The 17249-nt window shown below is 47.3% G+C and overlaps 1 protein-coding gene across 5 annotated transcripts in view; it reads left to right on the top strand.

Moving 5' to 3' along the window:
• MYO9A (myosin IXA) overlaps nt 1-17249 on the top strand; it is a 1208318-nt gene that overhangs the window by 493781 nt on the left and 697288 nt on the right. For all 5 annotated transcript variants that reach the window (XM_086959231.1, XM_086959230.1, XM_086959229.1 and 2 more), the window contains one exon: nt 6583-6672. In XM_086959231.1, coding sequence (XP_086815357.1) covers nt 6583-6672 — 90 coding nt within the window. The remainder of the gene's footprint in view (nt 1-6582; nt 6673-17249) is intronic.

Below are 17249 nucleotides of genomic sequence, written 5' to 3'. Positions count from 1 at the left end.
AATAACCTTGGGGTCACCATCAACAGCAAATGCAACATGACCTCCCAAGTCAATGTCATCACTGCCTCATGCTTCAATACCCTGATGATGCTTAGGCAGATCTTCAAATGGTTTCCAATCAGCACCCGGAGACCGCCATGTATAGTCTGGTCGCAAGTAGGGTGGACTATGGGAACACCCCTTTATGCTGAATTCCACAAAACATTCACCAGAAGGCTGCAGACCGTTTAGAACTAGGCGACCATACTCACTCTAAATTTCCCAACCATATTCTCATCACAACACACTTCAATGAGCTCCACATGCCCAATACAAAAATAAGTACAATTCAAGCTCCTCACCCGTCCTTTTAAGGCATTACATAACACTGGCCCTGTGTACCTCAACAATCGCATCTGCTTTCACAAACCTTCTAGACACCTCCGCTCATCAGGGCTTTATGGTAAAAGCATCATAGTACGCTGGCTCAGACGACTCAGAACAGCCTAAGAGGGGTTAGATGCTCACCTAAAAGGCTTTTCATCCAACTACAAACTGGCAAAAGTACGAATAAGCTGCCATGTAAGCCACAGGAGACCCTTCCAATAAAAAGAAAGTTGTCTTTTGAGGAGCAACCTGCCTTGCATCCCCACTTTCTTTAAAGGCACAAAAGACATAAGGACAGGCACACTAGCCCCTTCCCTGCTCAACCTCTTCCTCCCTCACTGCCACAGCCATATGTACCACGTCCTCGTGCTTAATCAGAAGGATCACAACACTCTTCTTTTGAGGAGGTTAGTACATTATATCAATCGGTTTCTTATGATGCCCCCTATGATCCTGAACCCAGGGACGACGATGATGTCAATCCCCAGGGTGATACAGACCCTGATCTCTACCCAGCCAAACCATCCCCACCTGATGACACCAGCTCGTAACCGGAGGTTATGCAAAGGGTGTCTACTTTTTATAAAGGAGATATGTCCATCGTCCAGGAAGATGACAACTTCCTGGTTGAAATGCTCTCCAAGACATAACACACCCTCCAACTCCTCACCATGCTGAAAGGGATACTCAGGACAGCACCTGAAACCTTTAAAGAGCTGTCAAGGCTCGAGTCATCATACTGAGGGTCCAAAAAAAGTACAAACCCCGTCCTAATGACCCGCCATCTGTCAATGGCCATGTTCCCCCTGACTCCCTCGTGGTCCACTCAACGCGGTTCGCCAGCACCCAGGGGTAAAAAGATCAAAGTAAGTGGCAAGGGGGTGGCAGCAGAATAAGCCACACATTTGCACATTGCCAAGGCCATTGGCCTACTCTCCAGATTCGACAGGGTGCACTGCAATGAGATGAAGGAACACCTCCCTTAGCAGTATAGTATAGACCGCGTGGGTAAGAGCTGGTTACTGAAGGTAAAACAATTTCAAATGCCACCTGCACTCTTATGCAGCTGACAATGCGGTGTGGGGTGTTAATACTAGCATCCTAATCTTGTCACTCTTTCCCCATATGTTAGGCTTTAAGGCAGAATTACAACAGCATCTGCCGAACCTGCTGTTAAGTGATGAACAACTGTTTGGACCGCAGTTAGACCAGATGCTTGAAAAGTTAAAAATGGACATGGATACCACCCAGGTGTTGGGAGCCCTTCATACAGCCAATCCCTATTGGTCTTTTCACACGTCACAGTACTGGGGAGTTAGCAAGGCCGCTTCCCCAGACTCTCTGCCAACCTACCAGAGGCAGCAACAACAATACAACTAGCAGTCAACATTGGTTCATTCAGGAGGTTACCGAGGCAACAACACCAGAAGGCAGGCCAAATGAGCTGCCTCCCCAAACAGTGACTCCCTTCCACGTCCCTGATCACGCTACATCTGTCGGGGGAAGAGTGCAGGGGTTTCTTCCATGTAGTGAAGAAATCACCTCAGACTAGTGGTCCTCTCCGTCATACAGCATGGTTACAGGCCGATGAGGGTTCACTGAAGCCCCACAAACATCCCATACTGCTCACACACCATCCCTGCAGAACACCAGCACCTGTTTCAGGAAGAGGCTCAACCACTTATCCTTAAAGGGGCAATTGACCCAGTACCATTGCAGCACATTGGCAAGGGTGTGTACTCCTGGTACCTTCTCATCCCCAAAAAGTAGGGATCTCCAAGGCCATTAAAAGTACATCCCCTCAGAACATTTCAACAAGGTCACTCTGTAAAATGTCATCCCACTGGTGCAGCAGGGTGACTTCATGATGGCTCTCAATCGGAAGGGCGCCTACTTTGACATATCATTCCACCCCGCCCATCGCTGCTACCCACGGTTCATGGTAAGTATTATCCATTCTAAGTGTTGCCATTCGGGGTCATCACTGCCGCCAAAGTGTTCACAATATGGCTTGCCATGGTTGTCACCATCTCAGTAGGAGCAGCATTGATGTATTCCCATACTTAGATCATAGGTTGATGAGTGCAAGCTTACAGCCGTGCCATGCTTACACCCAGACCACCTTGTCCCTCCTCCACAGTCTGAGCTTCACCATAAAAACGTCAAGTCTCACCTTCAGCTCTTTCAGATTAACACCTTTTTTGGGAGCTGGGCTTAATACTGTCACAGGAAAGGCTTACTTACCCCAGTGAAGCAAGAGTGCAAGCATTTCAGAAGCTGTTGTGTCTTTTTCAGCCAAATCATTAGTTGAGGGTCAGAACGTTTATGTGCCTTCTTGAAATGATGGCCTCATGCATAGCTATAGTTCTCCACATCAGGCTTCACAAAGATCTGCACCTACAATACCTATCAATATGATGGTCACAAGTGGAGGGTCACTGGGAGGATATAGTCTTGATATAGGCAGGCACCAATCACTCTGCGGTGTAGAACAGCAACAATCTGCTCCAGGGCCTGCTTTTCACAGACCCAGTTCCTCAGGTGACCAATACCCCGGACACCTTGCTCTCAGGGTGCTGGGTGCATCTTCAGCATCTGGCGGTTCAAGGGTATTTGGATGCCGCAACAAAGAGGCCTCCACATCAATTACCACAAGCTCCTGGCCATCCAGCTAGCTCTCAATGCCTGTTTTCACAGGTTCAGCACAAAATGGTTTTAATAGAGGCAGACAATATGACTGCGATTGCATTGTGTCCAAAATCAAGGTGGAACACTCTTCACAACTATCGGTGTTGGAACAAAGCATTTGGCGCTTCACCACCAGTCACACCTACTGGTGGAGTACCTTCCGGGAGTGGGCAACGATGTTGAATACCACCTCCTCAGGATGCGCAACAAGTCAGGGAGTGGGAATTTCACCCACATGTCCTGCTCCAGTACTTCTGACGTTCGGGGTTCACAGACATTGACCTCTTCGCCAACAACCAAAACACAAAAAGTCAAAGCTTTGTGTCCTCGTTCCCATAAATACAGTCCATGGGCAATGATCTATGAATAAATTGATCTCACTCCTCTCATACGTGTATCAGAAGCTTCAGCAAATGTACCTCACTTTCATCCTGGTGGCTCCCATTTGGACCAGACAAACCTGGTTTTTGACCCTTATGGAGATGTCCGTGGTTCCCCCTGAGAAGCTTCCCAAGAGGCAATATCTTCTCACACAAAACCAAGGCGCAATCAGACGTCCCTAACCCCAGACAAATCAATCTAGCCATTTGGCTCCTGAGGTCATAGAGTTCACTATTTTAACCTCCCTCAATCAAGAGTGTATGTCTATCCTCAAAGAAGCACGCAGACCCACTACGCAGCCTGCTATGCTGCCAAGTTGAAGGGGTTTGTCCATAACTTCATCTCTAAGCACACAGATCCACTTAAACCAGCAGTTCAGAATATTGCCTGCCACCTCCTCTACAGAAATCAGGCCTCGCTTATACTTCCATACTCTTTGCTGCTATCACAACTTTCATGCAGAACAGAGAACACCTTTTTTTGTTTGAATTGCCTGTTATCAAGGCTTTAATGGAAGGACTGAAGCTGGTTAATCCACCTAGTGTAACCCCTGCCCATGTCTAGAATCTTAATGTTGTCCTTATGAGATTAATGGGGCCCTCCTTTACAGCCCTTACACCCCTTACACTTTTGCCCATTACAGTTTCTTTCTTGGAAAGTTACTTTCCTCATCGCTATAACATCTTTACAGCTTGTTAGCGAAATGCAGGCCATCACCCTGGAAGAGCCTTTCTTTCAGGTTCATAACTACAGAATTGTGCTTAGAACCAACCCTACATTTCTTCCTAAGGTGGTATCCCAATTCCACGTCAATTAAACCATTGAGCTCCCGATCTTCTTCCCACCACCAGACTCTGTGGCAGTCTGAGCCCATCACACCTTGGAGCTTACCCACATGTATTGCATTGAAAGGACCCAACCTGTTTTGCAATACTTAAAAATCTTTTGTTGCTTTCACCAAGCCACACAAAGGACACACTCTTACAGAAGGGGTCATAGCGAGATCAGTTGTCAAGTTATCCAAACCTGCTACATTAAGGCTAAAAGGAATTTGCCTGCCCACCCAGACTTCATTCCATGCACAAAAGGAGCCGGCATGGCTTTTTTGGGGGGGCAAACACGTCTATAGCTACCATTTGTAAGGGAGGTCCATGGTCCACTTAGAATGAATTCACCAAACACTATTGTGTGGCTGTCTGAGTCCACCAACAAGCAGGAGCTGGCAAAGCTGTTCTAAGAACTCTGTTTAAGTCCTCTGAAACATTCTTCGGCTAGCCACTGCTTAGTGGAGGGGTGTACTGCATTATCATCTATGCAGATCATGTGTATTTACAGCCTCACGTGCTGTTCTAGCATGTAGTGCTTTAGAGTCCTATGTGCCCAGCCACCTCGCCGGAAGCCTTTGGTTTTTGCAGATGTGGAGTTCTCTTAAATGCTTTTTATATACCTTCTTGCGTGGCCTCACACTTTCCTATCTAACGCTCCATCTTTAATCTAAGCCGCTGTGCAGAAAACAATCTAACAATGGAACTGATGCTGACTCGAATGATTTCTTCGAAGAAAAACAAGTAGCAAACGTCTGAGCCCAAATGTAGGTGGCAGTAGTATGCAGGGCATGTGAATCTGCAACACTACATGCTATGAACAGATCCTTATAAGGTAAGTAACATATTCCTTATGAGCATTAGGACTTATCAAAAAAATATTGCAGTTTTATGGTGTCAGTAGAAAATCAAATTGCGTTGCTTTTGCCACAGGGCTCTTGGGAATCTCTTTTGCACGCTGCAGGCCTCCTTTGATTATGTTGTAACTTTCATGTAATATGTAGTAGACTCGGGAATAAGACGTAATCTCTTGACTAGTGATACCTAAATTATTAGGCCTAGTAATATTTTTTGGGGGACAAATGAGGCGGTTTGTGGGATTTTTTATTGGAGTCCATATTTGTACCCTCCTATCGTACAAAGCGCGCAGCAGTAGCATCTCTGTTTACTGCCTGCCATCCTACTATTAGGATTCAGTACATCTTGGGTTTTGTGACGTTGACCTTTTAGCATTCTCAGTTGCTTTTACTTTTGCCATAGGATATGTGGGCTTCAACCTCTGTAGAAAAGATACATATTTAGGGTTCCTTAAAGACAAAGCGGCTATGAAAACGGCCCTCTGGTTCAGTTCCTAAGGATTTGACAGAATTTCAGCCATAGTACTACCATTCTTCCAACCAGTACATCAGTCTTCCTCAGCTCAATAAACTCTGCACGACCTAGAATACACCAAGGCTCATAAATGCTTCCGGGGACATTTTGTAAGGGTGGCCTGCATGAACACATTATCTAGCTCTATTCAAGTTAACCAAGAAGCCGTGTTTATTTTTGCTCTACAGAAATGCTTGTGTGTATCCAAAGCCTGAAAAGTAGATAGATTCACCCGCCTCCCGTATTTCAGGCTCATTCCACCGGAACTAATGACCACAGGTGACTCCAAATTCATATGCACTTTACTGAAATGTGTAGGGTAGCCGTGTAGGCTGCCTCCCGCTCAGTGGGTGCCCTATCATCCAAAGATGCAGCATATGTTCTAGAAGTTCTGTCCAGTCTGGGTGTTCAAAGCTAGTTTGTTGTATGTTTCTCCCCCTTCTGGGATTCTATTTTTGTGGGATTATGTTCTCAACCACTTGGGATGGAGAAGAAAACAGCAGAATAACGAAAAGAGTCCTTAATGGTCATTTTCAACATTTAACGCTCGCTTTCCCACCTTCACAATATTCACCCAGCCTTCCTCTAGAACAGCATATTCCTTGCTGCAAAAGTAAACAAAAAGCCTGTTGGAACTGGGCTAGATCAGTGATGACCGTTGTGCTGGTCGTGGAGGTCCAGGTCCTGCGTACGATAAGGGAATATGAGCAAACGGCTTTCACACAACATTTTCAAAGGGATTTTTTATTTTTGCAAACGGTCTTGTCAGTTCTGCCTGGTGTAGGCAAATCCCAACCAGTTGTGAGGGAGGGAGGTAGAGCAAGGACTAAGAGTATAAGATTCATAATGAAGATTTTTTATTTCTTTATATGCAATATAATATTTTAGTAAGCCAGTATACCCGTACTGCTTTGTTGTAAATTAACTGATATGTTGCTTTTGTTGACTTTAGGTGAAAGAGGAGCTGCTGTTTGAAGCACTGATTACCCGGAAGACAGTAACAGTGGGTGAAAGACTCGTTCTTCCATACAGCCTGTCGGACGTAAGTAATCCAATACGCCTGCACAAAGCCATCCATCCTCAGTTGCATTTACAGAGCGGTGCTATCCACCAAAATTATAATAGGCCGGTTTGCTGTAAGCTTCTGTAAATTATTTTTGTATCCGTGTGTCCAAGATGGGCAAATATTTTCCTTCTTGACTTAACAGAAATAGATTTGAGTTTTGTGTGGGAGTCTTAATAGGTTATTCAAGCGTCCCCACCCAACCGCCAGCCAAGTTAGTAAAGCAACTTAGAAGAAAAGGAAAGTATATTCAGCCATAGTTGGGAAGTACCTAAACTGACTGTTCCTTGGAGTAAAAAATGTAGTAATTAGAATTCAGGTTTTGTAGTAGGTTCGACATTAGTTTCCATACGAGGTATTTTGAATTTTAGAATTTTCAGTAGATTTAGTTGTCGATAGTACAGACCTTGTCCCAATGAAGTTAGGCAGACATCCTTATTCCTGCGATATCATTTACATATAATGTGGTGGCCACATGAATATTCTATGGTGTGTATATTGCAGCCACATGAGAAGGGTTCGATCAGCTTCACTGTGTAGTAGTACATTGAATTTAATATGTTGGTGCATTGGAAAATAAGTAATATACTAGTTTCATTTTAGACTGAAAGCAAGTCCAACACTGTTTTATTGAGTATAGGAGGTTGCTTTGTATGGCACGGTATACTGAATTACATACAGTAGGATATGTACAGCATAGTAGTAATGCAGCCCAGTGAGGCCCAGGGGGTCTTACTCTTCCTTACTATTCTCTCACGTTGACTGCAGGTGATTTCTTTAGGGCTTGTGTTGTGCCAGCTGCACACGAAATTAGCTGCTGTAAATGTTCTTTTTAGTATCTGCTGTGACCCCATGTAAAAGTCCACCTGATTTAGTCTACCTATGAAAAAATGATTGTATTTAGAGAAAATAATGCCAAAATCCTTCCATCCTTAATGAGAATTATTAAAACATCAGGTTGTTGCTGGTTACCCCATAAGAATTGCTGTTTGTTCACCTTTCAGCCACTCAACTTTTTGTTCTCATCCCACATGGGAGATGGGACAGTGACCTGGGTTTCCAGTTGACTGACACCAAAAGAGGGAGACCATCATTGTTTAAAAGCTTTTGGTCTGTTCTAACCATGTTCTTCAAACATCTTGCCCAAAATAAGTAGTGGGCACTTTTTATGCTGAATAATGTCATGCTAGCATCAATCTATGGGTGTTTGAAATGATCATCTCTAGCGTGGCATTCCTCCAGATATTGCCTCCATTTGTTGAACTTGTTTATTTTAGCCCTAGGTCTCTGTGTACTTTGCTCCTGCTAACCATTGGGAAAGTGCTTTTTCTCTCCCTCCTAAACTTGGTGAAATTGGCATACACCTAATCCGCCCATTTAATTTACTTATAAGTCCTACATATATGGTACTGCACATACAAAGGGCTTATAAGTAAAATGCTACTAGTAGGCTACAGCAGTAATTGTGCCACCCACTAAAGTAGCTCCGTGAACCGTGTCTCCAGGCATGTGTTGCAACCTAGGTCTGCAGATTTAAACTGACATTTTGACCAGGTAAAATAAACATTTTACCAGGCCTAAACCATCCTTTTGAATACTTTTAAGTCATAGTAAAGGTAGCCATAAACGCCCATAAGGCAGGATCCATGGTATTTAAAAAGTAGGACAGGTACATTTAATATATTACATCTACCAGCAGTGAAAATCCTCCATTGTCATTTTTCACTGTGGCAATGCTGGCTCTCCCAAGGTTAATACTTTGACTTTAATAAGTGCTAAATTTGGTTTGGGAATAGCTGGAAAAATGTTAAAGGACACATTTTTATAGTAACTGAATACCCAACCTAATGGTTGAAGTTGGATTTATATTATAATTTATGAACGTTAACTTGTTTTTGTCATGCCTAATATCAAGATGCTTTCCTGCCAGTGTTCTGCCTCCACCTGACAGCTCTCCTGTGGTAAAATGTTTATTGGTCCCAGAAAGTGGGCAAAGGTTCTTGGGGGTAGGAAGGAGAACTCCTCCCTTGACATGATGGCCTGGGGGGCTGTGCCTCGACTGTTCCCAAGCTACAAAGGATGCCTACCTTATCACTGGCAGATGAAGCTCACACTTGGGCCTTCCTTCCCTTTCTCTCGCTAGTCAGGATGGCACCAAACCATGTAAGTGTAGAGTTACTAACCAGAACTGGTTTAAGGAGTGATGAAAGGCTTGCCCACCACCCACAGGCTGGCACTGGGTAGAAACCTGGACCCACATCCCTCTCCTTTAAACACTCCTGGACCTGTGAAGAATCAGAAGGTCTGCTGTGCTGTTTGAGGAACCAAACAAAAGACTGGGCCTGATTGCTTAGAGCCCAGGACCCAAGGGTCAGATGGCTGACCTCCAGTTTGAGCTAAAGGAATCCAGCAAGCTTTCAGATGCCCCTTTCCCTTCAACTGCCCAGCTGGCAAGTACCAACTGGACTTGCACTGGACCTTGCTGCTGGCCTCTTTTGAGTGACTCCTAACCTCAAAGTGTTGCCCTCCGGTCCTAGACCCTTGGCTGGGGTTAAAGCAGGGTTCTCAAACCTTTTCAGTAGTGAGAGCTACTTCTGATCAGTGAAAATCATTCGGAGCTACTGAAGGCCAAGCCACTAGTGCAGTTTTACTAGACACCACCCCCCAACCCCAGCTTCATTGACTTTAAGCCTAATGTCTTTAGAACCAGATTCAATGGTTTGTACAGAATACTTTGCCTAGGACACTGACAGAGCTGCCATGTGTGTCAATGAAAGAGTGGTCTTTGGGGATTTGTGAACATGTTTGCATATGAATGGGCTAAATGTATGGGTGATAGAGAGCCAGTATTGTATGTACTTGTGGCACAGGACTTACCTTTTGCCATATGTGGCACCGTTACATGTATAACACAAACCTACACCATTTTTGTAAATAAGAGAAATCAACTGTGCAGAAAAACGCTCTGATAAAATATTCATAATATGGAACTTTTTTTGCCCTTTCAATTTATCCCTCTTAAAAAAACATGGCTGTATTTTTCAGTTATAAATATGACACCATGTCTACTAACCACTGGGATCAAGATGACTGCAGTGTGTAAATGTGGCACTTTAAAATGGGAGAAAATGATACTGAAGAGCTAACTTTCTGGATTCCATAACACTCCGCGTTTAAATGTTTTCCCTTTTCAAAATGTTGCAGTTACAAACAACAGGCATCTTGCAACCAGTGGCATGTGGACACAGTGCCATATTTATAACAGGAAAATGCATCTATTTGTTTAAATGGGAGGAATCTAAAGTGGAGAAATATGCTTCATAAACTATTAAATATATTGGCTTAATTGAAAGTGGAAAATAAATGGACAATATTTTTCCTAGATATATTTTTTTCACTTTACATTTCTCCCCCAAAAATGATTGTATATTTAAGTTATAAATGTGACACCGTTTCTACTAGCCACTCGGAGCAAGAGGCCTGTTTGTACATTTTACACTATGAAATGAGGGAAAATTAGAATGAAGAATCAGTAAGATTTTATTTTTCTCCCATTTAAAAGCCTTCGGAAACATCATTTTTGTTCTCATGTTCCAATATTGAGTTGACCAAGACTTTAAGAGTTAAGTACCTCAGTGCTTTAGTTCTTCATCTCTGGGTCATATATCTGACTTGAGCACTAATCATTATCAGACCCTGCTATCTGCAGTCTGATGATGATGATAATAATGTAAAATAAACACAGCCTTCTCTTAACTTGTCAAATGTGACTGAGCTTGTTTAAAAATGAACTCTAGCGGGAAGCTATTCTGTAGGTGTCTGCGAGCTACTGATAACTCGCAACAATGGGTTAAAGACCACAGGTGAGAGTTTACCCCTCCTGTCCCCAAACTACAAGATCTGGGACTTGGAAACTTTTTTCCAACTTTGTTTATGAAGAACCGTTTGAGGACAGGACTGCCGTCAAAGCCGCAGATGTCGACATCGTATTGCCCAGTCGGCCTTTCTAGTTTGCTATGGTGGAGATTTGACTTCCATAAAAGTGTATACATATGAACATAGATGGCTTCATCTGGACCGATGCTGAGCAGTAACTCATCGACTTTGAGTCCTTCCTGGGCACAGACTTTGGACTTCACTGCTCAGAGCTTTCTTGCCTTCGTAAATTAATGTGCTGGAACCCCGCTCTTCAGCATTCTGCCATAGAGTCCTGCTACGGATCCGGCTTGGAGCTTACCCCAACATCTGAAAGAAACAGGTTAGTATTAGATTCCTTACCTTGGAATATCCCCAGGCGTCAGACTGGATCCGGAAACTTAAGCGTAGCAGTTCCCTTGTGTGTCAGTAGGCGTCGTCTGCGGCTCCGCGTCCGCCGTTGGCGCCGGGATGACGTCGCCGGAGTACTGAGACGCCGCCCTCGCGCGCTGTCGTCAGGTCTTCTTTTTTCTGCACCGATCCGGAAAAAAGTTGTACCCTAGTAAATTTTTGACTAACTTTTTCGACCATCTTTCGAAGTGTCATAAAAGGTGCTGGTAGGGATCCCTGGGTTCAAACCCTGCGTCGACTGCAACTGACTGATGTCGGTTACCGACCCCCCATCGCCGGTGCCTTCACTGTCTGGGCCCGACCACGACGACAAGTCCTGCTCCGACTGCCGGGCCCTGACGTCCAAAGCTAGACAGGAGCTGTCCCGCAAGCGACTCGAGCTACGGCAGTCAGCCCCGCGCCGCTCGAGGTCACGTTCCGCAAGGAGGTCGAGGGACCGGTCGCAGGGCCGGAGTCACCACAGTTCCGGGAGTCTCATCAGTGTTCGGGCTCGAAGTCCTCAGGTAAGAGGCACAAGAAGTTGAAGAGGCGACATCGCTCTTCTGACTCCCCCCGACGCTCGCACAACGCGGCCGGGGGTTCGGGCGACCGCTGCTCCGCCGGAGCCGCAGGAGTCGCGGCCTGCTCCACACCGTCTGTCCCTGGGCAGAACGCAATGCTGGAGGAGATCGAGGCCTTCCTCGTGGCTATGAGGTCGCTTGCTCCTCCGTCTGGTTCGGCGGCGACTGGGTCCCCACGCGGGCCGGGTGCTTCGGTCCCAACGTCGCAGGGCCCCGCCGGATCCGGCTCCGGATCCGGGTCGTCGCCGGTCGACCTTACGACCTTGCCGGTGCCGGCCCCCAGGATGTCGCCCCCGGCGCCGTCCCCGGTCCTACCCTCGATTCGGGTCCGGCGTCGGAGCGGCGCCGCTCGTGCCGTATTCGACGCCGCTTGGAGATTTTTACTTCTACGACCCAGCCCCATCCTTTGAACCTGAGTACCAGGTGATGGGTGACGAGGATTGGGAGGGGTCCGAGGACCCTCTGGCATGTGAGTGCCAGTCTTCTCAGGACTGGGCAGTTGAGCTTGGGCAGGCCAGTGGTCTGGACACTTCGCCCGACCCTGGTTTTGTCTCCCCTCCTACCGTGGCTATGGAGGAGGAGGCTGCCCATAGTGTGGTGCTGACGCGGGCTGCCAAGGCCTTAGGCCTTGAGCTCCCCGCTGCGGCCGTGAGGACTAACCTCCTCACTTAGGTCCTTAAACCGCAGGCAAGCTCGGCTGAGCCTCTGCTGCCGTTTAATGAGGCCTGTTGGACGTTCTTCTAGGCACTTGGTCCAAGCCCGCTACAGGCCCGCCTGTAGATAGGAACGTGGCCAGGCGCCACTGCTCGGCTCTGGGCGACCCTTGCTTCCTGTCCACCCACCCCACCCCCGAGAGCCTGGTCATCCAGACCGCATTCCCGACGGCTCTCCCCTATCGGGAATCCAAGAGGTATGAGCAATACGGGAAAAAGTATTCTCCTCCCTGAGTTTGGGGTTGCAGTCAGTCAACACCACGTGCCTCTTGGGCCGTTACACCCACTCTCTGTGGGACACGGTCGCTGACGTGCTGCAACAATGTCCGGAGGGGGTCCGGACCAAACTCGCCCAAGCCCTTGCGGAGGGTCGAGATGCAGCACGGTATTCCATCCGGTGTGGGCTGGATACCACGGACTCACTGGCAGAGCTATGGCAACAACGGTGGCGATTCTTCGCCAGGCCTGGTTGAGGTCCGTCAACTTTTCGGCTGATGTCCAAAATACCCTCATGGACATGCCGTTTGATGGCCGTCGCCTCTTTGGGGACAAGGCAGACCATGCGCTTGAGCGCTTTAAGGACTCCAGGGCTACGGCAAGTCCTTGGGCCTCTCGGCCCGCGACAGCAAACAGCTGCCTTTCGTGGCCAAGGAAGGGGCACCCCCACATGTCCTGCCAGCCACAGGCCGCAGACTACCATCCAGCGGGGTGGCGGATGTGGAAACCGCCTTGGCAGCGGCGGGGACAACGGCGAGGCCAGTCCACACCTGCCCCTGCAGCATCTGCCTCAAAACCCTCCTAGTCAGAGCTTTCAGGCCCATGTGACGCCAGTGGGGGGCAGGGTTTGCCATCACCACCTCCACTGGCGCACTGTCACATTGGACAGGTGGGTGCTGCAAATCGTCCGAAGGGGCTACTCCCTCCCCTTTGAGGCGTCCCCTCCAGCCATGCCACCTCAGTACCAACGCGTGCCAGGGGATCACTTGAACCTTCTACAAGAGGAAGTTACGGCCCTCTTGGCCAAGGGGGCCATCGAGCGTGTTCCTGAGCCAGAAGTAGGGTGTGGTTGTTACTCCCACTACTTTCTGGTACCCAAGAAGAGCAAAGGGGGCCTACGCCCTATTTTGGACCTGTGGAACTGCAACAGCTTCCTTCGGAAAGAGAAGTTCATGATGCTGATACTGGCTCTGGTCTTAGCTGCCCTCGACCCGGGAGACTGGATGGAAGCGTTGAACTTGCAGGACGCTTATTTTCATATTCCCGTCCTGCCGGCCCACTGGCGTTACCTGCGGTTCACGGTAAGCCACGAGCATTTTCAATTTACTGTGCTCCCCTTCGGCCTTACCAGGTGTGACCCTGGTGGTTCAACACCTGGCAGGTTCCCCGAACGCCAGGGCGGACGAACACAGCCGTCTGTACATGATGGATCACGAATGGCGTCTGAACTCGGACGTGGCGCAAGGCCTCTTTCAGCAGTGAGGATAGCCTTGGTTAGATCTATTCACCCACAGAAGAGAACGCGCAATGTCATCAGTTTTGAGCGTTGGAATTTCCAAGGCGGCACTCGCTCGGAGACGCTTTTCGTCGCGAGTGGAGCTGCGGTCTGTTGTAGGCCTTTCCGCCTATACCACTTCTGCCCAGAGTGCTGAAGAAGATCAGGCGCGACCGGGCCCAAGTCATCCTTGTGGCTCCGGACTGGGCACGAAGATACTGGCATCCCGAGCTACTCAGCATGTCTGTAGATTCCCGATTCGTCTGCCTCTTCAGGAGGACCTTCTGTCGCAGCAGCAGGGAACGCTCCTCCACCCGAACCTGTCCAGTCTCCACCTCCATGCTTGGAGATTGAGCGGCGACAGTTGAGGCCATTTGACTTGCCTCCTGAAGTTTGTGATGTGATTCTGGCAGCCAGGCGTCCCTCCACAAAGGCGGTATACGCCTGCAGGTGGAACAGATTTGTGGCATGGTGCACAGCAAAGGCTGTGGATCCACTCTGCCCCCCTTTCTGAGGTTCTCCTCTTCCTTCTTTCTCTTGCCCAGCAGGGCTCTGCTCTGGGCACTATCAAGGGCTACCTTTCTGCCCTTTCTGCCTTCTTTAGGCTACCTGATCAGCCTTCTTTGTTCAAGTCCCCGATTGTAAATAGGTTCTTGAAGGGCATCACTCATATGTTTCACCCTGTTCCTTTCGTGATGCCCCAGTGGGACTTGAACCTGGTTCTGACTTACCTGATGTGTGCTCCTTTTGAACCGCTTCATAACTCTTAAGACTGCTTTCCTGGTTGCCATCACCTCTGCCAGGAGAGTGAGTGAGCTCCAGGCTTTTTCCTCCAAGCCTCCTTTCCTTTCTTTCCATCCGGACAAGGTTGTGCTGCGGACAAGACCCTCTTTCCTGCCCAAAGTAGTCACAGCCTTCCACATCGGGCAGTCCATCAATTTGCCCACCTTCTTTCCGCCTCCGCATCCCTCTAAAGAGGAAGAGCGGCTCCACCGTCTGGACCCAAAACGTGCGCTCTCATTCTATCTGGATCGCACACGCCAGTTCCGGGTGGATGACCAACTCTTTGTTGGTTACGTGGGCGCTAAGAAGGGACGGGCGGTGCACAAATGGACCATCTCTCAGTGGGTCATGTTGTTTATCAAGGCATGCTACTCTTTGGCTAAGAAGGAGCCCCTGTTGGGCTGAGGGCCCATTCCACTCGGGCCACGGCGGCTACTACGGCCCTGGGCCGGGGAGTCCCCTTGCAGGACATTTGTCAGGCAGCTATGTGGGCCTCGCTGCACACGTTCGCAAGACACTACTGCCTGAACAGCCAAGTCCGGAAGGATGGCTTCTTTGGCTGTTCCGTCCTCCAGGACTTTCTGGTGTGATTATTGGTTCGCAAACCCACCACCGAGGTTGGTATTGCTGGGGTATCTATTCTAAGGTAAGGAATCTAATACTAACCTCTTTCTTTCAGATGCACAAGTTACTTACCTTTGGTAACGCTATATCTGTAATAAACAGTAGTTAGTATTAGATTCCTTACCGCCCCACCCATCCTCCCCGTTCTGCGAACCGATATCTAGGGTTAAGGTCATCCCCTTTCAGGGCCCTATTTTCATGGCACCAGTGTAGGTTTTTATCATGGCTCTGCGTTTCTGGCGTGGAAAAGCTGTGTATAAGAACTGACGTCAGCGCGCCAGGGCGGCGTCTAAGTACGCCAACGATGCCGACGACGGACGCCGAGCCGCAGACGACGCCTACCGACGCGCAAGGGTACTGCTACGCAAAAGTTTCTGGATCCAGTCTGACACCTGGGGATATTCTAAGGTAAGGAATCTAATACTAACTGCTGTTTCTTACAGATATATCGTTACCGAAGGTAAGTAACTTGTGCGACAACTCGAGGACCACTTTTTCTCAGTAAAAGGTTTGAAGACAGATGCAAACTTTCCGCTAAGATGAACATGGTCCCTGAAATTAATGCACTCTTCATCGGAGTTGGCCTTAACTTTTGACTTGAACTGGTGTATCATAACTAAATAATCGCAGTTGTCACTATTTTTAAATCGGACTTTAAAAATTCATATTTCTGGATCGACTTATTGTTTTTTGTCATGTTGGTGTCATATTTTTTATTAAAATGTACTCTGTTTCTAATTTGGTTGTGTTTACTCTTTATAACTGCAAACCAGTGGTAAAGTGTTAGTGCTGTCCCTCTTAAACATAGTCAAATTAGCTTATACCTAATTGGCATATTCAATTTACTTACAAGTCCCTGGTATATATTACTACATGTACCTATGGTAGTGGTGTTTGCTTTGGACTGGGACAACTGTATTGTTTCCCAGTAGCAAGATGGTCCTGCAGACTGCAATTAAGTTTCATTGGAAACGCTTCGTGAAACTGCACCAACAAGAAAGCAGGCTGTGATGTCACATGGTCCACTGGAGTTGAATTGGGAGATCTATGAGGATCACGCCTTAGGCTTGAATGCGTTGATACGGTCAGTGTACAAGGTTCTTGTACTGCTTAAGGTGGAAATACATACTAAGCAAGCAGTGCTTCGTTTGAGTTTTGAGTAATCTATATTGGAAGAGTAACATGGTCTCCACATTGATGTTCAGAAGCCTAATCTTTATGCACTGGTCTCCATATCTTACAGTACAGACGTAGCCCTTCGTGGTAAGCAAGTAGCCTGGTACGAGCCTAAGCGTGGGTAAAATTCTACTGATCATATAACAAACCTCTTTGTAGAACGACCTTTCACCTCGAGGATGTCTCTTAGCTAACAGATTTTTAATGGCCTGTCTGTTTCCATGTAAATGGAAACTGTCTGGGTGTGAGGGCTTTTGAAGTCATTCGTCCTATGTGGTGTAGCGATATTGCAACATCTTTAAGATCTACTTTGGACCTAAAGATCTAAACACCCTCCTATACCCTGAAGGTTGGCCGAACTGTCCTGCAGCTCGTTGATATCTGTGGTTTAAGCACAAAGCAAATCTACTAGAATTGAAATTAGTACTGAGATAGATAAAACGTATGTGTAGGGATTGGAATTCATATTGAGGTGGAATGAACACATCTGGAAATGTAATTATTATTGAGATGTATTTGTGGCTGGGCATAGTCTAATAACTTGGAGAGTGGAGTTTCCGGTAAGTGACGAAGAAGCTGGATTTGTGGAGGTGTGTGCAGCCCTACTAATGGGAACTAGAGGGGTTGTTACACCCTAGAATTCAGGTGCTTTGATAGAATAATGTATATACCACAGTGCTAGAGAAAAAATAAGATGCTTCAGATCAGTCGGGGTGCATTGCCAATTAGTGTTTGTGGTAGAATCTGAAGGGGCTGCATAATGCAGAACTCTATAGGCTGAGTCTCCACAGAGCTTAGGTGTTGTACTTCAGAACTGATGTATATTTTCAAGGATCTCTGTGTGTGCTTCCGTAATTGACATTTTCAGATTGAACTGCTAAT

The sequence above is a fragment of the Lissotriton vulgaris genome, chromosome 2_2, assembly GCF_964263255.1.
Source record: "Lissotriton vulgaris chromosome 2_2, aLisVul1.2, whole genome shotgun sequence".
NCBI classification, from domain to species: domain Eukaryota; kingdom Metazoa; phylum Chordata; class Amphibia; order Caudata; family Salamandridae; genus Lissotriton; species Lissotriton vulgaris.
The sequence above is the reverse complement of the archived record's forward strand: the minus strand, read 5'-3'. Positions and strand labels throughout refer to the sequence as shown.